We start from the raw sequence: 24,356 nt of genomic DNA on the forward strand, positions 1-24,356 counted from the left end.
ACAGCATGATCATTACACAGGTGCACCTTGTGCTGGGGACAATAAAAGGCCACTCTAAAATCTGCAGTTTTGTCACAGAACACAATGCCACAGATGTCTCATGTTTTGAGGGAGCGTGCAATTGGCATGCTGACTGCAGGAATGTCCACCAGAGCTGTTGCCAGAGAATTGAATGTTCATTTCTCACCACTGTCGTTTTAGAGAATTTGGCAGTACGTCCAACCGGCCTCACAACCACAGACCACATGTAATCATGCCAGCCCATCCGGCTTCTTCACCTGCGAGATCGTCTGAGGGGGGGTAGGGGGGTGCTGAGGAGTATTTCTGTCTGTAATAAAGCCTTTTTGTGGGGAAAAACTCATTCTGATTGGCTGGGCCTGGCTCCCCACTGGCTGCACCCCTGCCCAGTCATGTGAAATCCATAGATTAGGGCCTAATGAATGTATTTCAATTGACTGATTTCCTTATATGAACTGTAACTCAGTAAAATCGTAGAAATTGTTGCTTGTTGAGTTTATATTTTTGTTCAGTATATGTGTGAAATTTGTTTTGATTTAGAATGGACCATTATCACGCACCTGTCTCGAAACGGGGGGGAAAATACATGTAATCTAAGCACTTAAATAGCGAATGGAGGACGCTTTTCCCGTGGTTCATTTTCATGCCAGCCAGGTAGGCTATACTTCTGTTGTAAAGAGAAGCAATATGCTTAATATTATGTAAGTGTCACGCCCTGACCTATAGAACTCTTGTTTGTTGAGTCAGGGTGTGGAAATCTATGTTATATATTCTATGTTTAAGTTGTAGTTAGTCTATTTCTATGTCTGGCCGGGTATGATTCCCAATCAGAGGCAGCTGTCGCTCATTGTCTCTGATTGGGGATCATACTTAGGTAGCCTATTGCCGACTGTGTATTGTGGGATCTTGTTCCTGTTAGGCTGGTATGTGTATAGCCCTTTGGACTTCACATTACGTTGTTTCTTGTTTTGGTTTGTATGTTTATTGCACCTTGGTCCGACCAGTCTCTCAACGTTCGTGACAGTAAGTTGAGAAATAAATATAGTAGGCCTAGCCTATAGAAAGCTGATGGGATCCTCCTCTTTTTAATAGAGGCCATCAACTCCGTTTTCTCACGCAATTACATAAATTGCCTATAGAAATGTTGTGCAACATGGGCTCTCATGAAGTGTTAGATTAGATTTTGGTTTACATTTGCATTGATGTCAGAGTATTTGTATTTATTATGGATCCCCATTAGCTCAATTTCCACATGATTTATTACGTGATTTTGTTGAGGTTTAGGGTTTAGTGAATTATTTGTCCCAAATACAATGCTTTTAGTTTTAGAAATATTTAGGAGTCATTTATTAGAGGGACAATAGAGTTCTGAGTGCCAGGCAGTTAGCAAGTTTGGTAGGCTACTAATAACCATCAGCAGCATCAGAGCTTGGAGAAGCCTAGTTACCGTGACTTAACGGTCACGTGGAATTTGACTGCGGTCATGACTCGTGACCGCTGGTGTGGCGGTAATACGGTCACCGTAACAGCCCTATCTGTGACCAACAGATGCATATCTGTATTCCCAGTCATGTGAAATCTGTAGATTAGGGCCTAATAAATGTATTTCAATTGACTGATTTCCTTATATGAACTGCAACTCAGTAAAATCTTTGAAATTGTTGCATATGTAATTTTCAAAGACATTCAGTCACTTGTTGACATTTTGCTAACATTATACAAGCAATATGAACTAGAGGGGACAATGGCCTGTGCTTAAAGGTTTATTTTATTTTACATTGTGTTACTTTCGTCCCACACGTCTCTCCTGTAACTTCTAACACCCAAGACTAGCTAGCATGATACTTGAAACCTATGCTGTCATTTAGGCACTAGATGGGTTAAGAAAATGGCATACTATATGTTTGGAACCTTAAACAACTAAACACAACTCTACAACTGAAAAACACTTCCGGGGCATTTTTTAAAAATAACTTACATCGCTCAAAACCACTTTTTTGGCGGGGGCTGTTTTTTGCAGGGAGGTCATCCTCGACATTAGGAACATGCTGACTTCACCACGTCATTCTAGCTTCTGTGTTATCTGAGAAAATTGGCGTGTTACTTTCGTCCCATTTTACACTACATGACCAAAAGTATGTGGACACCTGCTCGTCGAACATCTCATTCCAAAATCATGGGCATTAATATGGAGTTGGTCCCCCTCCACTCTTCTGGGAAGGCTTTCCATTAGATGTTGGAACATTGCTGTGAAGGACTTGCTTCCATTCAGCCACAAGAGCATTAGTGAGGTCGGGCACTCATTAGTGAGGTCGGACGATTAGGCCTGGCTCGCAGTCCGCGTTCCAATTCATCCCAAAGGTGTTCAATGGGGTTGAGGTCAGGGCTCTGTGCAGGCCAGTCAAGTTCTTCCACACCGATCTCGACAAACCATTTCTGTTTGGACCTTGCTTTGTGCATGGGGGCATTGTCATGCTGAAACAGGAAAGGGACTTCCCCAAACTGTTGCCACAAAGTTTGAAGCACCGAATCATCTAGAATGTCATTGTATGCTGTAGCGTTAAGATTTCCCTTCACTGGAACTAAATGGCCTAGCCCGAACCATGAAAAACAGCCCCAGACCATTATTCCTCCTCCACCAAACTTTACAGTTGGCACTATGCTTTGGGGCAGGTAGCATTCTCCTGGAATCCGCCAAACCCAGATTAGTCCGTCGGACTGCCAGATGGTGAAGCGTGATTCATCACTCCAGAGAACGCGTTTCCACTGCTCCAGAGTCCAATGGCGGCCAGCTTTACACCACTCCAGCCGACGCTTGGCATTGTGCATGGTGATCTTAGGCTTATGTACGGCTCCTCGGCCAACCCATTTCAGGTAGCTCCCAACAAACAGTTATTGTGCTGATGTTGCTTCCAGAGGCAGTTTGGAACTCGGTAGTGCGTGTTGCAACCGAGGACAGACGATTTTTACGCGCTACACGCATCAGCACTCGGCAGTCCCATTCTGTGAGCTTGTGTGGCCTACCACTTCGCAGCTGAGCCGTTATTGCTCCTAGACGTTTACACTTCACAATAACAGCACTTACAGTTGACTGGGGCAGTTCAAGCAGAGCAGAAATTTGACGAACTGACTTGTTGGAAAGGTGGCATCCTATGACGGTGCCACATTGAAAGTCACTGAGCTCTTCAGTACAGCCATTCTACTGCCAATGTTTGTCTATGGAGATTGCATGGCTGTGTGCTCGATTTTATACACCTGTCAGCAATGTGTGTGGCTGAAATAGCCGAATCCACTAATTTGAAGGGGTGTCCACATACATTTGTGTATATATAGTGTACTTTCATCCCGGCTCAACCCTATTTTATGACATTTTCTTATAGTTTTTAACGGAAAACGGATTTTAAAAATTGCTGTTTAAATGTAAAGAAAAATTGTCCATTTGTCACATCCCTACAACCCATACACAGGCTGGCCCAGCCCAGTGTAGCTGAGCTGAGCCTGGGCCCAATGGATCAAAGGCAGGCCAGCCTAACTCCTTGAGATCCTATCTGAGCACGCTCCGTAAGATGGCAAGGAGGATGTAACAGGCTGTCAGTCAAAGAGCCAGCAGACACGTGGATCTATTTACCCCTGAGCTGATCCTCAGCCCAGATAGCACAACCAGCGCTGATTACCAACCTATATATGGAATATGAGGTAACCCATATAACCACAACGAAAATAACCGTGCCAAAGGAAAATACAGTACAATACTTGTAAGGAAGTATTTTGGGGTTCCACCACGGCTATGTTACTGGTTTTGAACTGTTGAAGTCAGAGGCAGCATATTCCTTTCACAGAGGCTCACAGTAAGTTATTGTTAACTACACCTCAACAGTCACGACCAGGTAACACAAGGAAACACCAAGGTATGAAACTAAAGACATAGTGTAATTCGGCTCATTTCTGGGGTAATGGAATCAGGGTATTTTGGACAGAATGAGTCCCTTCAGAATAAGAGCTGCTCCTGCTGGTGTTAATAGAGCAGCTCCAGGGGGAGACGTGAAACTGCTAAATGGTAACTTAATAAAACACAGCCTTAAGAGGGATACAGATTACTCTGTGTGTGTGTGTGTGTGTGTGTGTGTGTGTGTGTGTGTGTGTGTGTGTGTGTGTGTGTGTGTGTGTGTGTGTGTGTCCTTGCGGGTACCACAATCTAATTTCTCATTCATTTTGTTGTAGCATAATCTCTCTTTAGTGACTAATTGTCAAAGAGAAAAAGAGAGTTGCTTTAATCAGATAGAGGAGGAATTGATGGGGGAGATGTTTTTCTCTTGTATATAATAAGGTTAATGAGCTGAGTGTCCCAGGGAGACGGAGAGTTAACTTGCAGAGATGCTTATTCAATCAGAGGAACCACAACCACCCAGAGAGAGAGAGTACATCAGCAGAGAAATATCACCCATAACAAACATTTAGCTCTGTTTGGGGCTATTTCCCCACGGACACAACACAGACAGGTTTAAACTGGGCCTCTTGGTGAATGTCATTCAAATCCACCTTGTACTGTAAGATATGATGTGGTTTTGGGTTAAACAATATTGCTGTAGGTCTTCTATTACCAGACTTCATTGGGAGTGGACTAGCCAGCAATGGTGCAACCTTTACAGATCCACTCATTTTCGGGGGAGAGTGTCAAATCTGTTTAAGTGTTCTCTAACTCAAGGGTGGGATTTTTTTGGTTTGTTTTCAATTGTATCTGTGTGTCTGCCCATTTCTTCCAACCCAGTAAATGTTAATTAAAACCAGGCTAGCCATCACTTTGCTGTCCTCATAAACCAGCAGTGGCCACAGAGGTAGAATGGGCACACCAGACCACCCTCACAAGAGAGCTAACCAGGACCAGGGAGGTACAGAGCAGTATACCATCCAACATATAGCTTGTAAAGGGTTAACAACAGGCCTCATGTACAGTGCAGAATGATCACACATTCAGAAACATAAGCAGAGAGGACAGCTGAAAATCCCAACCCCCGAAAAATCCCCATTCTGCTCAATATCAGCCTCTAGGAGGCCTTTGTTGACAAACAGGAAAATCTGAATCCCAGATGTGCCATCTCTCACAGAGGAGAGAGAATCTGTCTGTTATGTAGCATGGTGGGGTATCAGGTTACGGCCTGGTCCTTTCCTTGGGGAGCCCTGGAGAAGGCATTAGTGTGTTCTAATATGGTCGATACAGTGTGGTAGTGTGCTCTGACTGCCTCTGCTCTGCGGCTTGCAGCGCATCCCTCTCGGAAGGGGCAGAGGAGCCGGCTGAGTATAAACTGATATACTGTACAGACATCCACACTCTGCGAACGGAGCACTCGGCAGTAGTCCTCACCATTGTAACAGCAGGGTACAATGTGGTCACTATGATCAAACTTACGTAAACGTTCAGTAACATTATCCTCCTTCCACAGTTGACTGACAAACAACCCCAAACCATTGGCAACACTCACACCAAACCAGACCAGCTCTCTCTAACACACGCCTGACAACCAGAATACTCCGAAAATATCAGCTCAATCCTTTACAGGATACAAACATGGACCAGAACCAATCATTTCCTTGAGCTGGCATGGTTCATATGAGAGGTGCTATGTCCTTTCAGTTGAACACTAATGTAATTGGAAAGCATCCACTTATTATTTAGATTGTTGGGGATTATGTGGGGAGGCTGGGCTTTGTGTGGTGGAGATGGTAACTGATTTAGCATGCACTGAAATGGGACACCATCTCTCTGTGACCCTGGGTGTCTCTCTGCCACCCACCCCCAACTGTGCTCCTCACACCCCTTGTCTGCTAATCGATCCGTTTGGCACCCCTGACTCTGTGTGTGTGTGTGTGTGTGTGTGTGTGTGTGTGTGTGCTGGTAAGCAGATGGTCTTGCTCGTCGCATGCCTGCCGCACAGCGTTCGTGTTACGGAGAACGCTTTGTAGCTCCAGGCCCTGGTCTGAAAGACATTATCGCTGTCCATCAGAAATGAATTCCTGGCTTCCTCCAGTCCAGCCAGACACTGGCCCTCCACGGCACCTCTCTCTCTCTCTGCCTCTCTCTGCATGCCAGCAGGGGCCACTGAGGTAATGTGATATCGATCTGTTTTAGCCGATAAGCGATTTGCCTTTGATCAGCCCAGAAACGCCCAACAACTTTACACTTGACCTTGACATTATGGCCAGGGCCTCCAAAGATTTCTCAACTTCCTCAAACCTTTCTCTTAAACTGGCCCATGTGAGAGTACCCGGTATTACAGAACTTCACGTCCTGCCCTCGGCTCTATCACACACCCACACACCACAATGATCCATACCTTAAAACTACCCTCACCATACACCTTTTTCATTGGAAACTAACCTCCTTAGGCCTTAGAGAGGATGAGAGTAGGAGATGAGGAGAGAAACGTGTCTCTGGGACAGCCTGTACTATTAGAACCAGGGGACCTCAGATATCAACATGACATCATGTCCCTACAGGCTGATGAAAACACAGAGACAAACAGCCATAATAAGTGGTCCTTCAGTGTTTTCCAGAGGTCTGCCAGATGTACATTTGAACTGCATGTTGTGACCAGAGACACTACTGCATACTTAACAACTGTCAAGACACTGGTCTCCAGCAGAGTACATGTCCCTTAGAATTATCCATCGTCTTCAGTCCAGAAGACACAGAGCCACTCCTCGCTCTGGTCTGGTCATAGGGGAACTCAAGACATCTGCTTCACTGTCTCTATAATGACATACAGTACCATAGCTTTGCATGGGTCATGGGTGGAATGACTCAATTATTTTACTTCTCTTATATCTTGCACAGAGGACACTGCCAATTCATCTCCATGTTTGACCAATAACTGCAAAGTTCACCATTTTAATGTACGTAGGTTGAGCTAATCATACATTTGGAACCCTAAATGTTACAATTCCAGAAACTTAATCCAAAATATAAAATCTCACACAAAGAACTTCTCTATTTAGAGACACTAAATAGTTGAACTGGGCCATTCTATAATAGTGACAATTTGCAAGCGTTAAACTATGACATTTGCTATGACGTCAGTATCACTCAGGCACTGGGTTTTGTAAACATTTCCTTTGGTGTAAGCACCTTGGTCAACCCCAGGACTACAATATAAAATCACTGTACACTGTAGAAAACTGTCACACTGACCAATTATCTATTGATGGTCGTTTGCATTTACACCAGTTTTATGCCAAGATGAATCATCTGGTGAACTAATACTTAATATTCTATGGAGTCACCTGTAATGTCCCCATCCCCTTCCACTTTTCAATTTAGAATGGAAGGATTTCTGATTGGGACTTTCAGTTTGGTGGAGGATGTCCCCAGGATGACCATGACATCACCAGCAGTACACTCTGGGGAGAAGTGTCCCACCTGGTCTGTCTGCCTGGAAGAATGTGTGGGAATCAATCGGCAGCTAAATTCCATGATACTACGTTTTAGCCAAACAACATCCAAAATTAATGGGATGGCCATTCATTTCATCATAAAAATCCCATACTATTAGTGCATTCAATGTAGCACTTTGAGATAGTTTTTCAATTAAAAGTGCGCTATAAGTTCAATTATTATTATTATTAGAGTTAATACATAACCTCTCCAAAATATATATTTACATTCTGTTATGACCAGAGTGTCCAGTGAAACAGTGATTAGCAGTGTCCAGTGATAACGTCTCCCGTGGGGAAAAACTTGCTGTGAGAAAACCTTGCAAAGCATCCAGTGTGTTTAGTGTTTATCAGGTAAATAAGTGAAGCTGTGCTGTTCCTGTGAAGGGACATTGGTAAAACAAACAATCCCAGGCTTTAACTTAGTACCATCCAGAGAGGCTGTCGACACACAGGCCTTTAACCTCAGCTGGGGGCTTCCTTTAAAGAGATTATTGACAGGGAGACATGCCACGTTAAAGGTTTATTTACAGAACTAGCAGCCACATGGACAAAACTACACCTAGTACAGAGACAACACTTTCATAAAGTCTTTCATAAATGCCTTATTTCTTTACACAGTTAGTCTTACAGAACCTGATAAGTGTCCTTCCTTTTTGAAGCCAAACAGACATTTAATAGTCACTCCTCCATCCTACCTGCAGGGAGGACAGATGCCACTAGAAGGGAGAGACTCTATCCCAATTAAAATACCTCCACAACTGGTTCAGTTCATATAGCATCCTTTGTAAGCCCATACTATGCATTCCCTGTATATTCAATGCATTATGCTACACTAACTAACACTTCAAATTGCTCTGGAAATAACTGTATGCCCAACAAATAACTCCTCAATGTGAAAGAACAAAATGAGCATTGTTGAGGTTTTTTATGGGAATAACTCACACTTTTCCTCAACTTTCTTTACAGAAGAATCAACAAAAGCTTGGGCGAGTGAGTTCTAGGCTATATAATGAGAGGACAGATTTACAGCCAGTCAGGGTCAAGGGTCATCCCGCTGGATGCTTTCTTGGAGTGGTCTTTTCTCTCCTTCCTCCTTTCTTTCTTTGAGGTGTCCCCTCCGCTCCCACCCCTCCCGCTGCATTCCCCCACGGCCCCGCTCTTTTGTTTATTCTATATCATTACAAACAGACTCAGCCATGTCCCACACTATCACACACACATACGATCCAGATACACGCACGCACGCACGCACGCACGCACACATACTCTCTTTATTTTGTGCCTTTGGAACCTATAAAGAGGGTGAGTAGATCTGAGCAAGCAATGAAATGGTTTCAGACTAAATCCTTACCTAAATAAGTAGGATTAGGTATTAGGCTAATAGATATTTAGTTATAGATAAATATATAAATTAGCACATTATAAAAACTGTCGAAAGGCATTTGATTGCTTAATCATAGAGCCCTGATTAGGTAGCTATTACTGGAAAACGAGACATAATTCATTAAATTGGATGGTGGTCAGTGATAGTAGTGATGGTTGTGATAGTGATTGATGCTCTAGTGATGATGTGTGTGCTTTGGATCTCAAAGGCAGAAAAGCCCATGGAAAAACTTTAGTACTAAAGCTGCAAACACATTCTAGAGATTAAGGGGATTGGGGAAGGGAAATCACCATTGTTTGTTGGGAGCTACTTAGCCTGAGAGGATTTCAGCTGATGTCTGTGGCATGACTGGAGTGAGGATTCAATCTCACATACAGGGAAGACAAGAGGAGGACAGGGAAGATAGGTGGGGAAAGACAGGGGAGAGAACAGGAAAGACAGGGGAGAGAACAGGAAAGATAGGTGGGAAAGACAGGGGAGAGAACAGGAAAGATAGGTGGGAAAGACAGGGGAGAGAACAGGAAAGATAGGTGGGGAAAGACAGGGGAGAGAACAGGAAAGATAGGTGGGGAAAGACAGGGGAGAGAACAGGAAAGATAGGTGGGGAAAGACAGGGGAGAGAACAGGAAAGATCGGTGGGGAAAGACAGGGGAGAGAACAGGAAAGATAGGTGGGGAAAGACAGGGGAGAGAACAGGAAAGATAGGTGGGGAAAGACAGGGGAGAGAACAGGAAAGATAGGTGGGGAAAGATAGGGGAGAGAACAGGAAAGATAGGTGGGAAAGACAGGGGAGAGAACAGGAAAGATAGGTGGGGAAAGACAGGGGAGAGAACAGGAAAGATAGGTGGGGAAAGACAGGGGAGAGAACAGGAAAGATAGACTCTCCCCTGTCTTTCCCCACCTAAGTGGGAGAGAGGCAAGAGCCAAAAAGACAAGTAGAAGTAGAGAAACAAAAAGAAAGGGAGGGAGGGAGGGAGGGAGGGAGGGGGGAGGGGGTAGATGGGACGAGTGTATCTGACTGTGCCAGGTCTGTGCACTAGTCTGTTGGTAAGGAAACACACAGGAATGTGTAGCTCTCCAGTTGAAGGCAGTTTAATGAACATACACTCTGGGACACTGTTACCATTCTGGGCTCTGGGGGAGCAGGCTAGTGGGCTGCTAAAGTGGATCTGGTAGACTGGATTGGTTTATCTCACACCGTTTTACAGTATGTGACGTGTTACAATGACAGTTGATTAATTTAACCAAACAATTATGACAATATAGTTGAATTTGTCCAAATGACCGGTTATGGGAAGCCTACAGACCTGTATGGCTGCGGATGTGGACCCTCAAAGTTCCATTGCTGGCAAACTTCTGTCCGCAATATGGGCAGATCTTCTCCTTTTCCCCTGTGTGCGTCTGGTATGGAAAAGATCAGAAAACATATTGTTGGTATTTAGGAAAGACAATTGGAACATTCAGTGGTACAACTTTCCCTCATTACAGAGCACACAGTGATCACCGATAGAGCATACGCATCATTTGGATACTATGAGCTCTGCTAAAACACTTGGATACTAAACAGAGAAGCTCTTGAAGTCCAATTAAATGCCCCATTGTTATATACCATTTACAAAGTATTTTTAATAAAGTGTTGGATAAATTATCAAAGTTGTTTAATATACTGTATATTGTCACTCAAAAGCTACAAAGCCTCAAAGTCAACCCCCTTTCAGGGTGCATTCAAGGGTGGTCTTCTGACAAACATTTGATGTCAGTCATTTAACCAGAGGTCCTGTTCAGCACTGGGAGCATCTACCCCACTGAGAGACCAGACCACACTGGTGCTAGACATTAGTGTGCATGCTACCGCTAGACACTGTTACTAGACACTGGTGTTCATGGGAAATCTACAGCTCTCCAATGGGAACTATATAGGCTCTGAACTCTACAGCTCTCCAATAGGAACTCTATAGGCTCTGAACTCTACAGCTCTCCAATGAGAACTGTATAGGCTCTGAACTCTACAGGCTCTACATGGGAACCCTACAGGCTGACTAGTGGTTTCAATGAAGTCTTTCTCCTGGAAGCTGGATTAAAGAATCCAAACGATGCAGGCCTATCATTAGAGTCAAAGAGCCAGAAGGGTGAGGGGCAGGGTGGAGACCAGAGAGATCTGGTCTGCTTGCATTCCTCTCCTCCTCCTCTCTTCCTCCTCCTCATCCCGCTTTCTGCCCTCGCTCCTCAAACACACTCAGGTCAGTCTTTTCTCTGCGCTCCAGACTGGGGGGCACTATATGCACACACAAAGAGATTGTGTACAAAGAGAGGAGCGTGCTGCACCCCCCAGCAAGGCTAAACATTTCTCACCCTCTCTCTTTCCTCCTTCTTCTCCTTCACTCCCTCTCTTTCTTTCTCTCTGCTGGTAGGTATGTTGTGAATTCTGCTGCTGGCCTGATGTAAATTCCACAGAATAAACACAAGTATAAGACGCTCAAATCCTGAGTGACAGTTTAAACAGCAGTACAACAATACAGACAGGAATACCACCTTTCCTTTCTATCCACCTCTTCTCTCCATCCCCCATCACCCCCTGCATCCCACGCCACCGGCGTTATGTTACATAAGCCCTTTCCTTCACTCTCCCTCTCTCAGACACACAGGGACAGATGTCTTCCAGATGCCTCAATGTACAATTGTTTGGTTTGTTGTTTGTAGGACAAGGAGAAATATAACTGGTGTTCTTACTTCATAAAAGGCTTCATAGTTTTCCCTGGGGAACATTATGTTCCAAAACAAAACTTTTTAATGTATTGGGGTTAGACGTAATCATTAAACCATCCTTGTAATATGGATAGTATGGATGTGACATAAATAAGTTGGCTATCACCGCTGTCATTTTTTAACACACAAAACATAAACAAAAATAATATTTCCTCAATAAAGTAGCTATCAGCAAAGTCAATAGCTAGAAGGGATGGGGGGTTTGGGGGGTCGAGGTGAAGAGGGGGATTATTTAACATACTCTTTGAAGAGGTAGGGTTTCAGGTGCTTTCAGAAGATGGGCAGGGACTATGCTGTCCTAGCTTCAGGGGGAAGCTGGTTCCACCATTGGGGTGCCAGGACAGAGAAGATCGGAGCGGGAGCTGCCATCCCGTAGGGGTGGGAGGGCCAAGAGGTCAGAGGTGGCAGAACGGAGTGCTCGGGTTGGGGTGTAGGGTATGAGCAGAGCCTGAAGGTAGGGAGGTGCAGTTCCTCTTGCTGTTCCGTAGGCAAGTACCATGGTCTTGTAGTGGATGCGAGCTTCGACTGGAAGCCAGTGGAGTGTGAGGAGGAGCGGGGTAACAGGGAGAACTTGGGAAGGTTGCAGCGTTCTGGATAAGTTGCAGTGGTTTGATGGCACAAGCTGGCAGCCCAGCCAACTGCAAGTTGCAGTAGTCCAGACGGGAGATGACAAGTGCCTGGATTAGGACCTGCACCGCTTCCTGTGTGAGGTAGAAGTGAGTCACTGCTTTGATGTTTGCAGAGAACGACAGGGTGTTTGTTGTCCAGGGCCACGCCAAGGTTCTTTGCACTCTGGGTGGGCAACACTATGGAGTTGTCAACCGTGACGGAGAGGTCTTTGAGCGGGCAGGCCTTCCCGGGAGGAAGAGCAGCTCCGTCTTGTCGAGGTTGAGCTTGAGGTGGTGGGCCGACATCCAAGCTGAGATATCTGCCAGGTATGCAGGGATGCGTGTCGTCACCTGGGTGTTAGAAGGGGGGAAGGAGAAAAGTAGTAGAGTGTCATCCGCATAGCAATGATAGGAGAGACCATGTGAGGATATGACGGAGCCGAGTGACTTGGTGTATAGAGAGAAGAGGAGAGGGCCTAGAACCGAGCCCTGGAGGACACCAGTAGTGAGAGTACGTGGTACAGACACAGATCCTCTCCACGTCACCTGGTAGGAGTGGCCTGCCAGGTAGGATGTAATCCAAGAGTGTGCAGAGCCTGAGACGCCCAGCACTGAGAGGGTGGAGAGGAGGATCTGATGGTTCATGGTGTCGAAGGCACACACTGCCTGGCAGATACAGAGAAAACACATGCTCCATGTAGGGGAGACCAGGGGCAATTGTAACAGGGGGCAATTGTATCACCTTGAAACAAGCTAGAGGGATGAAACTCTCTCATTACATGCCCATTTAGGTTCTCTGCCTGCTCTCACAATGTGCACGTTTTATGGGCAAATTATTGTTTTTGTTTTTTTCGACCAGCTGTATTTTTATTTTACTGTCCTGAGCATTAATGCCCAAGAATTCAAACTAGCATAATTTGTATCACTATACTGTATGTTGACTAAACATTGACATGTGTCACTATTGTTGTCTCTTACTAGGCACATTATGTGTTGTCATGGCTGCTGGGTTGGGGGCAATTGTAATGCAGTGTTAAAATGAACCTGAGCCAAGCAGCCAAATTATGCTTTTGTTTTGGATTGTATGAATTACACATTCATTATACAAAAACTAACTTTAGCCTTTGGGTCCTGTAGAGTGCCAAAGAAGCTGTAAACAGATATCATTGGCCACCATCAAACTCTTCAAATGTTTTGAGAGGAACCCAATGGCCATGCACAAACATGGGTGTTACAGTAAATATTGGTTACGTACATAGAAATAATTATATTTCTTGCAAAATCATTACATATGTCTATGATAATATGATAATTCATAAACATGAATGTTTTTTAAGTTAAGTACATTTATTAGTTTATTTTTTTAGGTGTTACATTTGCCGCTGGCACAGGGCAAATGTAACGTCCGGACTTTTCAGATTAAAATCCATATTGTGATCTTACTGTTTTATGTACAGACCTATAAATGGTATGAATGATTAGGAGACAGATGTAAGTGTATTATATCAAGAAATGACTGGCCTAGTTCAAGTGGTCTCTGAGCAATAGAGTAAAATAGAAAACATTTGACCATTTCCCCCGGTCTCCCCTACACACATCTATGACTTTAAGAATAATGTTTACGGCAATTGCGGGCTGTTCTGAGAGGAAGACTAAACTAGGGCTGCCAGAGAAACACGTCATTACTGTTCATGTTCAGATCGACCTGTCAGTGGAGAGGACACTCAGACAGCACCTGGAGGAAAATAAACTCAGAATACAGAATTTAGACGATCCATACTCTCCTGTCATGAGTGGAATAGAAAATGGAGGATAAAGACTGTGCTCTCTATAGTCCCGTGTAGCTCAGTTGGTAGAGCATGGCGTTTGCAACGCCAGGGTTGTGGGTTCGTTTCCCACGGGGGACCAGTATGAAAAAAGAAAAAAAAATGTATGCACTCACTAACTGTAAGTCGCTCTGGATAAAAGCATCTGCTAAATGACTAAAATGTAAAACGTATAGTGTAGTACAACACACAGTGCACCATGTACTCAGTGTCTTTCCCAGATCCCCAGTCAGACCTCTGGGGTGCATCCAAAACGGCACCCTGTTTCCTATATAGTGCACTACTTTTGACCAGGGCCTGGTCAAAAGTAGTGCACTATATAGGAAATAGGGTGCCATTTGGGACACAGCCTGGTGTTCAGTCCCAGCCAGGTCTCTTGGGCTCAGCCACCTGTCTTTAATCACTGCCAGAGCAGAGCTCTCTCTCAGAAGTCCACAGTCTCTGAACACCGACCGGAGAGAGAGACAATTCATGTGCCAGTCTGTCTTCAGTCCTACTGTACTAAGGCCATGTTATGTTTTAGTCTTTCTTTTGACATGTGCCAAGAAACAGTTTGGTCTCAATCTGATCCATAACCCAAGCGGACAATGTCAGATTGAGGCTGGTAATCTGCTTTGGGATCTGTCCTGTACTTTGAAACCCTGTGGAGCTAATGGACTAAATGCCATGTGTAATTTACAAACAGAGTCCTGATGATTCCTGGGCTGCGTGAGGAACAATGGTGGAGGATGACTATATACTGTAGCCTAGTTCCAGTCCAGCGTACAAGAGAGATAACAAGAAAACAGCGATGTCAATTTCCTATACTTTCCTTTAACTTTCGAAGGACATTCATACATAGAAAACAATGTAGAAAAAAGCACACACACACACACACATAGGGTAATTATTTGAAAGAGGATTTTCTCTGGGAAAGATTGACAATGTCTGGACCGGGCTCTACAGTATGTCAGACTGGCTGTGGTTGCTGAACTCACCTTCTTGTGGCTCTTGAGAACAGAGGGGGTGACGAAGGCCTTCTCACACAGGTCACACTTGTACTTCTTGTGTCCATCGTGCACCACCTGGATGTGCACGTTGAGCGTGTCTTTTCTCTTGAAGGTGGCGTCACATTGGTCACACTTAAATGTCCTCTCACCTGGAGAAGTGACAAAAGATGACACAGTAAAGAAAGAGACACTTTCCGTCACTCTCTTTTCTGCACCCTCTTCATTTCTAGGGAGGAAGAGACCCTACTTAAAGAAAGAGATGGATCCATTGTTGTGCTTCTAAAAGCATAACTATCACTCACAGTAGGCCTGAAAACTAATTATCCAGGATAATTGTATGGGCTAAAGAACATTGTGTGTTATGTTGCTGCTCCCTACAATGCTATTTTCAAATGTTCTGGACAGTTTTATAAAAATAAAAAAACATTTTTCTAAAATGATGCTCATTTTGAATCCTTCCCTAGCAACAGATTGCAGGAGAGGACAGAAACAGAAGGACGGTGAACATACAAGATGCCTGCTCTTTGAATGGGTCTCTATTTTTACAGCAATAAAACAAAAACAGCAACCAGCACTTCAATTATTCATTCATTTAAAAACATTAAAAACACCAGACATCACTCTGACATGAAACAAAAGCAGAACTCTCAGCTGTTCCCAACCAGAGGCATATAAACTACAGCATGATGTTATTCTTCACACCTTAACTCAGTGACTCCATACAACAGAGGCTATTGTTGAGAAGTGCTTTTTTCCATTATAGGGGGATCAGAGGGTTGGTATCCATCAAGTGGTTTGGATAGTGTGTGTTTGCTTGGCAGATTGAGTGTTGGCTCCAAACGTGTGTTTATTCTCCCATTACGAAGAATGAACATGATGGTCAGCACAATAAAGTGGGACACAAGTAGACGCCTGTGTCCATTAATGGTCTAGTGGTCCAATAAAAGCCTTCTCTCCATTAATATTCATGTCAGGGACTCCTTTAAATACTGCCTTCATTAATGCTGAGGTTTTAAGTCATTCACAAACAAATGATTGATTATGAGAAGAGATGAAGGGCTATTGTTCATTCAATAAAGCCTTCAGAAACACATCTGGACACACGCAATTGGACACACACGGATACTCAAACACACACACACAAGCACACTGAGGATCGTAACACACACTGAGGGCTTACCACAGAGTGACATTTGACCCTACTTAAAGGTGCAATCTGTGTTCCACTGATTTTAAAACAACAACTTTATTTCAAGTAAAAATGATATGATAGCTGTTCTTCATTTTGTCACAGTGAAGGGAACACACAAGTGGACACAGACATCACATAAACATATACACAGAGACTTACTCTCTCTCTCTCTCTCTCTCTGTATATATACTAAACAAAAATATAAACGCAACATATAAAGTGTTGGTCCCATGTTTCATGAGCTGAAATAAAAGATCCCAGAAATGTTCCATTCGCACAAAAAGCTTATTTCTCTCAAACGTTGGGCACAAATTTGTTTACATCCCTGTTAGTGAGCATTTCACCTTTGCCAAGATAATCCATCCACCTGACAGGTGTGGCATATTAAGAAGATGATCATTACACATGTGCACCTTGTGCTGGGGACAATGAAAGGCCACTCAAAAATTTGCAATTTTGTCACACAATACAATGCCACAGATGTCTCAAGTTTTGAGGGAGCATGCAATTGGCATGTTGACTGCAGGAATGTCCACCAGGGCTGTTGCCAGAGTATTTAAAGTTCATTTCTCTACCATAAGCCGCCTCTAATGTCGTTTTAGAGAATTTGGCAGTACGTCCAACCGGCCTCACAACCGCAGACCACGTGTAACCACGCCAGCCCAGGACCTCCACATCCGGCTTCTTCACCTGCGGGATTGTCTGAGACCAGCCACCCGTACAGCTGATGAAACTGAGGAGTATTTCTGCCTGTAATAAAGCCCTTTTGTGGGGAAAACTCATTCTGATTGGCTGGGCCTGGCTCCCCAGACTTTACCATACTTTCTTCCCACATGCTGTTTCTCTTATTCTCTTTTTTCACACACACACACTTAAGCACCTGATACATAATACCAGTCCCAGCCCCATGGCCCAGTATCCTAGTGACTTGTGTGAATAGTGATCTGTCTCCAGAGACAAAAGCAGGAAATGCCTTGAGCTTCACAATCTCTGTGTCATCAGTCTAGACTGGGAGACCATGCAGGACTCCATCCTGCCAAGACCAACTGTCTGCAGGGCTCCTCAGTCCTCAATGACCACTGTGTCTGTCTGGCTATGACACTCAGGACTAGGAGGACCACTGTGTCTGTCTGGCTGGCTATGACACTCAGGACTAGGAGGACCACTGTGTCTGTCTGGCTATGACACTCAGGACTAGGAGGACCACTGTGTCTGTCTGGCTATGACACTCAGGACTAGGAGGACCACTGTGTCTGTCTGGCTATGACACTCAGGACTAGGAGGACCACTGTGTCTGTCTGGCTGGCTATGACACTCAGGACTAGGAGGACCACTGTGTCTGTCTGGCTATGACACTCAGGACTAGGAGGACCACTGTGTCTGTCTGGCTATGACACTCAGGACTAGGAGGACCACTGTGTCTGTCTGTCTGGCTATGACACTCAGGACTAGGAGGACCGCTGTGTCTGTCTGTCTGTCTGGCTATGACACTCAGGACTAGGAGGACCACAACACAGAGGACCAGGAGGAGGTTGTGGAGCCCTCAGTATCTGATGCTAAAAGGAGGTCTGAACTAGGGGCTATATATTCTATGGGGATTTGGGAACCGTATGCTTATGTGTTGTAGGGGCCCTGAACATAGGTACTAGTGGCTACAGTGAGTCACACACGTAGTATGAAACCACTCTCACACTCTGAGAGATACACACACAAACTCATACTTACTGTTGTGGATGAGCAGGTGGCGCTGTAAAGAGAAGGGGGTGCGGAAAAGGGCCTTGCACTCCTCACACTGGAACGGCCTCTCCTCTGAGTGAGTCTGGAGAAAGAACAGGACAGCATTCACGGTTGGTACACAACATCACTGAAAACTACCTCTGACTACCACTCTCTACATATCTTGGTATAAACATACCAGTTAGCAGACCATCAAAACATACACCTTCCTTCCGTTCTATTTCATTGACTGATATAGAGTAAATAAGTATTTCATAACAGCTAACAGAGCTAATGCGGGGCCCTGACACCCCCTAAATACAGTGCATTTCGGAAAGTATTCCTTGACTTTTTCCACATTTTGTTTCATTACAGCCTTATTCTAAAATGGATTAAATTGTTTACCCCCCTCATCAATCTACACACAATACCCCATAATGACAAAGCAAAAACAGATTTTTAGAATTTTTTGCAAATGTATTACAAATAAAAAACGGAAATATTCAATTTACATAAGTATTCAGACCCTTTACTCAGTACTTTGTTGAAGCACCTTTGGCAGCGATTACAGCCCTGAGTCTTCTTGGGTATGACGCTACAAGCTTGGCACTCCTGTATTTGGGGAGTTTCTCCAATTCTTCTCTGCAGATCCTCTCAAGCTCTGTCAGGTTGGATGGGGAGCGTCGCTGCACACCTATTTCCAGGTCTCTCCAGAGATGTTTGATCGGGTTCAAGTCCGGGCTCTGGCTGGGCCACTCAAGAACATTCAGAGACTTGTCCTGAAGCCACTCCTGTGTTGTCTTGGCTGTGTGCTTAGGATTGTTGTCCTGTTGGAAGGTGAACCTTCGCCCCAGTCTGAGGTCCTGAGTGCTCTGGAGCAGGTTTTCATCAAGTATCTCGCTGTACTTTGCTCTGTTCATCTTTCCCTCGATCCTGTCTAGTCTCCTAGTCCCTGCCGCTAAAGAAAATCCCCACCGCATGATGCTGCCACCACCATGCTTCACCGTAGGGATGGTGCCAGGTTTCCTCCAGACGTGACGCTTGGCATTCAGGCCAAAGAGTTTAATCTTGTTTCTCATGATCTGAGAGTCCTTTAGGTGCCTTTTGGCAAGCTCCAAGCGGACTGAGGACTGGCTGAGGACTGGCTTCTGTCTGGCCACTCCACCATTAAAGGCCTGATTGGTGGAGTGCTGCAGAGATGGTTGTCCTTCTGGTAGGTTCTCCCATCTCCACAGAGGAACTATAGAGCTCTGTCATAGTGACCATTGGGTTCTTGGTCACCTCCCTGAGCAAGGCCCTTCGCCCTCGATTACTCAGTTTGGCCAGGTGGCCAGCTATAGGAAGAGTCTTGGTGGTTCCAAACTTCTTCCATTTAAGAACGATGGAGGCCACTGTGTTCTTGGGGACCTTCAATGCTGCAGACATATTTTGGAACCCTTCCCAAGATCTGTGCCTCAACACAATCCTGTCTCAGAGCTCTACGGACAATTCCTTCAACCTCATGGCTTGGTTTTTGCTCTGACATGCACTGTCAACTGTGGGACCTTATATAGACAGATGTGTGCCTTTCCAAATCATGTCCAATCAATTGAATTTACCACAGGTGGACTCCAATCAAGTTGTAGAAACATCTCAAGGATGATCAATGGAAACAAGATGCACCTGATCTCAATTTCGAGCCTCATAGCAAAGGGTCTGAATACTTGTGTAAATAAGGTATTTCTGTTTTTTATTTTTTATAATTTTGCAAACATTTCTAAAAACCTGTTTTCGCTTTGTCATTATGAGGTATTGTGTGTAGATTGATAAGAGAAATAAATAATTTAATCAGTTTTAGACTAAGGCTGTAACATAATGAAATGTGGAAAAAGTCAAGGGGACTGAATACTTTCCGAATGCACTGTATATCTCATCTGTTCTCTTACTCCCTCTAAACCTCTCGTCCATCTCTCCTCTTGATTCAATCTGAGCGCTGTCTCCTGTCTCTGTGTTGATGTGGGATCAGATGTGTGAGCATTGGGGTTGGGGTTAGAGTTAGAGTCAGGGTTAGGCTACATGGCTGATTTGGTATGTTGACTTGATGAAGACAAGTAGCTTGAGGGGCTTAGGTTCAAAGTACGTTTGTTTATTTGCACCCTGCTCTGCCCCCCACATGTCTGTCTGAGTGACGCCCTATTCCCTTAAGTAAACATGGGAGTCTTCAGGGGGAGACAGGCCACAGACGCCACAGAACCCCAAAGACAACTGAAGAGACCTCTAATAATGTTAGCTCTGAAGCAGTGAGAGTATGCTTGTATGTTAGTTTATGTGTACGTATGTGCTTGTTAAGTTTCAGCATTATCTCCATCGGTAAAACTTGCATATTAAAAACCACCCATTTAAATCTGTCACATCCACCTTTTATGTAGTTGAAGCATTCTGTCCTTCTGAAAAGAGACTACAGCTTTCTGACCCCATTCCCTGCTCACCTTCTTGTGGTTCTTGTAGACGTTCCTGTGGGCAAACTCCTTCCCACACAACTTACACTTGTAGGGCTTTTCCTCGCTGTGTATGATCTTATGGGCCGTCACCTGGTCCAGACGCTTGAATGAACGACTGCAGATCTCACAGGTATACGGACGTTTCTCTAACCAGGAACAGAGAGAGAGAGAATATATATGATGTCTGAGTGTAGCTGTGTGTGTGTGTGCGTGTGTGTGTGTGTGTGTGTGTGTGCTCTTTTACCTGAGTGAGTGATCATGTGGCGCTTGAGCTGATTGGTCGAGATGAATTTCTTGTCGCAGGCAGCACAGTCGAATATCTCATGTACCTGGAGATACATAAAGTACCCAACAGACCAGACATACGGGGGGTTATGTAAGAGACAGAGATTGTGGATTTCGTTGCACGCTGTGTACTGTAAATGACAATGTGTGTAACCTTTTCCACACTTGCAGGCAGAGGAATATTCACAGACACACATACACACACTCCTTGCTCAACTACGTCTGCACACAGAAATATAATTAAACTGCTGAAAAGTTTGAATCCTTCTTCTGCTCTCAGCATGGTTGGAATAATAGCACATTTGATAGCTCTTCTGTCTAATGCTACAATACACTAAGACTGAATTGCTCCTCTGCTCAGAGCTTCTATAATAAAACTAAGAATGTGCAGTTCAGGCAAATTATAATAATGGCTGGTTTAAGTAGCTTTTGCGCAAACGTATCATAATGCTAAGTTTGATTGCTCTTGTGCGAATCATAATGCTAGGTTCTGACGAATCATAATGCTAGGTTCTGACGAATCATAATGCTAGGTTCTGACTAATCATAATACTAGGTTCTGACGAATCATAATGCTAGGTTTTGACTAATCATAATACTAGGTTCTGACGAATCATAATGCTAGGTTCTGACGAATCATAATACTAGGTTCTGACGAATCATAATACTAGGTTCTGACGAATCATAATGCTAGGTTCTGACGAATCATAATGCTAGGTTCTGACGAATCATAATGCTAGGTTCTGACGAATCATAATGCTAGGTTCTGACAAATCATAATGCTAGGTTCTGACGAATCATAATAATAGGTTCTGACTAATCATAATACTAGGTTCTGACGAATCATAATGCTAGGTTCTGACGAATCATAATGCTAGGTTCTGACGAATCACAATGCTAGGTTCTGACTAATCATAATGCTAGGTTCTGACGAATCATAATACTAGGTTCTGACGAATCATAATACTAGGTTCTGACGAATCATAATGCTAGGTTCTGACGAATCATAATGCTAGGTTCTGACGAATCATAATGCTAGGTTCTGACAAATCATAATGCTAGGTTCTGACGAATCATAATAATAGGTTCTGACGAATCATAATGCTAGGTTCTGACGAATCATAATGCTAGGTTCTGACGAATCACAATGCTAGGTTCTGACTAATCATAATGCTAGGTTCTGACGAATCATAATGCTAGGTTCTGACTAATCATAATGCTAGGTTCTGAAGTGTCTGTCTCTAACTCAGCTGTAACATGTCTTCTGTTCAATAGAACTTTGGCCTCTTTTTTTGCTTAATGTCTTTTAAACCTCAGCACATGATTGTTCCAATGAAATCTGTAACATATAAGCCATGTAAGTATGACTAAATAAACTACTTCATACAAGAGAAGAATGAAGCATTCATTGAATTCGGGTTGCAACTGACCCAAATCTCCCTGTATCGATACACATTTTCTGTGTCTACTGTCAATGAGGAAAGAGCCTCTCTCACAGGCAAAGGCTGATGATTAGAGAAACATTAACACATCAAAGCTTGCTTAAACCTTTTTCAAGTTCATATGTGCCACATATTGAATTGATAGGACTGGCACTGGCAGCATGAAAAGGTCATAATAGGGCAATGTACTCTCCCTTTTCAAATACATTGCATGGAATTTTAGAGATAAGAAAAACCTGATTGATTGACTGATAGGTTGGTTGGCTGGTTGATTGGTTGGTTGGTTGGTTGATCTGTTCCAGAACTATCTAAAAATGTCTTAGTGATTACAGTAACATAACCTTTGCTGATGAAGTGTGTTCATTATGAATCTCTTATGACACTGTTCAGTTCATTAGAGTGGATTAATATCTTCTGATTAATCTATTGGATCGATGTTGACAGGGAATATGAAACCTCACCCAAACACCAGCTGGGTTCACGGGTCATAAATATAAAATCCTCATTTGGATGGGAAGCGAAACCAATTTCAAAATAATCAAATAACTCACTGCAAAGATATTCTCCAAGATAATTCACTTCAAGCATATAAAGATGCTTCACTGTGAGATAGTTTGTGATGGAAATACCTTACCTCCATTAATCTCTAAAAGTAGTGTAACATAATGGTTCTGTGGTTCTGTCATTTTTCAGGGGGTTTTCTAAGTCCATCTCTGAGAGGAAGAATCCTGACGCCAGGGTTAAAGCCTTATTGTCTGCTCGCCAGTTCATGTGTGTTAAGTTTCATGAGAGTCTGTGGGGATGAGCTTGTGAAATAAAAACCAACCTTTCTCTACTGTCACACGGTCTGAAAATATAACAACTTTAACATAAAGCCAACCGCCTACAGAGACAGAAGAAGAGTGAGACAGGAGACAGAGAGCATGGGATTAGGGGACAGGGACACAAAGGAATGGAACAAAAAGAGATGGAGGGATATGGAGGAAATAGAGCTTAAAGGAATAGACATGGCCAGAGTGAAACCAACCACTAGCCCCTGGCCCTAGACACCAGAGGGCTAAGTGGACTGGGAGCCATTACAACATACACCTTACACCTATCCAGTCCTTCCAGATCTCTGAAGGATCAAAACGTGTCTAGGAATACGGGTAAACCAGAGACAGTGAAAAAGTGAGACAGTGCGGTAGTAGGTAGGAACCTGACCTTGCGATGTTCCTGGAGGTTCAGTAAGGAGGAGCATTTCCTGTTGCAGATGGTGCACATGAGCTTCCGCCTGGAACTTCCTGAAACACAATGATTGGACAAGCAGAGTGACCAATCCTGCTTTTCATGCCTCAATCTACAGTGTGATGATGTGGTGGCTAGCAATGGCAACAATGGTTAGGGCATTCCACATGTTAGTGAACAGCATAATCACTCACCTCATGGCAAAGCCAATTCCATCGGAAGCACAAGCAGACAAATACACACATTCTATCAGATAATCACTTGAGGTCAAAGTTTAATTACCAGATGTATGTTCACTTCCGACTGTCGGGGGCAACGAAGATGTAACATAAACATGACAGGGTCACTAATGAAGGCTGTCTGCCACCACTGCCCACTGGGCACACACTGGTTGAATCAACGTTGCTTCCACGTCATTTCAACAAAATTCAGCATTTCTAGGAAGATATTTACCCACTTAACCCCAAAATTTCTCCAAGTTTTCACCATGATTGTAAAGCCCTAGTTATTTTGCTGCTTTGACAAATTAATTTCTGAAGATTATTATTTATTTCATGTAAGGATTAATTTACGTCTGTCCCTCATTTTAAAGTCAACCCTGTTACGTGAACTGAACTCTCTTTTTAATATGATCAAACTTTTCCTTTAAAAAAACAACAACAAAAAAAACATTGAAAATCTAATAGTCAAATCATAGTGTAAAAGCAGGTGAGCTGGTTCTACTCTTTCTGGCCATTTGCTGGTGTTTTGTTGAGTAAAACTGAGCATGGCAAGCATAACACGTCAACCATGTTACGGTCAACCATGTTACGGTCAACCATGTTACGCATAGATAGGCTAGAAAATGTTTTAACAATTTATATTTTATATTTATATATATTTTGTGAAGCTTGCATTCAATTGCCACTACCTGTTGCACACAACAAGCTTCCATTCCTCCAGTCACAATGGGACTCAAGATGAAATTGTCAACCCTATTACAGTCAACCCTG

At 43.8% G+C, this 24,356-nt stretch overlaps 1 protein-coding gene across 1 annotated transcript in view; it reads right to left on the reverse strand.

Moving 5' to 3' along the window:
- The window catches only part of LOC121533323 (PR domain zinc finger protein 5-like), a 48,868-nt gene that overhangs the window by 18,331 nt on the left and 6,181 nt on the right, over window positions 1–24,356 (reverse strand). The window contains exons 8-13 of the mRNA XM_041839154.2: window positions 23,341–23,420; window positions 20,655–20,739; window positions 20,399–20,556; window positions 17,940–18,033; window positions 15,011–15,171; window positions 10,141–10,234 (exon numbers count right to left, since the gene is read on the reverse strand). Of these exons, the coding sequence (XP_041695088.1) occupies window positions 10,141–10,234; window positions 15,011–15,171; window positions 17,940–18,033; window positions 20,399–20,556; window positions 20,655–20,739; window positions 23,341–23,420 (672 nt within the window). The remainder of the gene's footprint in view (window positions 1–10,140; window positions 10,235–15,010; window positions 15,172–17,939; window positions 18,034–20,398; window positions 20,557–20,654; window positions 20,740–23,340; window positions 23,421–24,356) is intronic.

This window comes from Coregonus clupeaformis, chromosome 20 (assembly GCF_020615455.1).
Source record: "Coregonus clupeaformis isolate EN_2021a chromosome 20, ASM2061545v1, whole genome shotgun sequence".
In the NCBI taxonomy this organism is placed as follows: domain Eukaryota; kingdom Metazoa; phylum Chordata; class Actinopteri; order Salmoniformes; family Salmonidae; genus Coregonus; species Coregonus clupeaformis.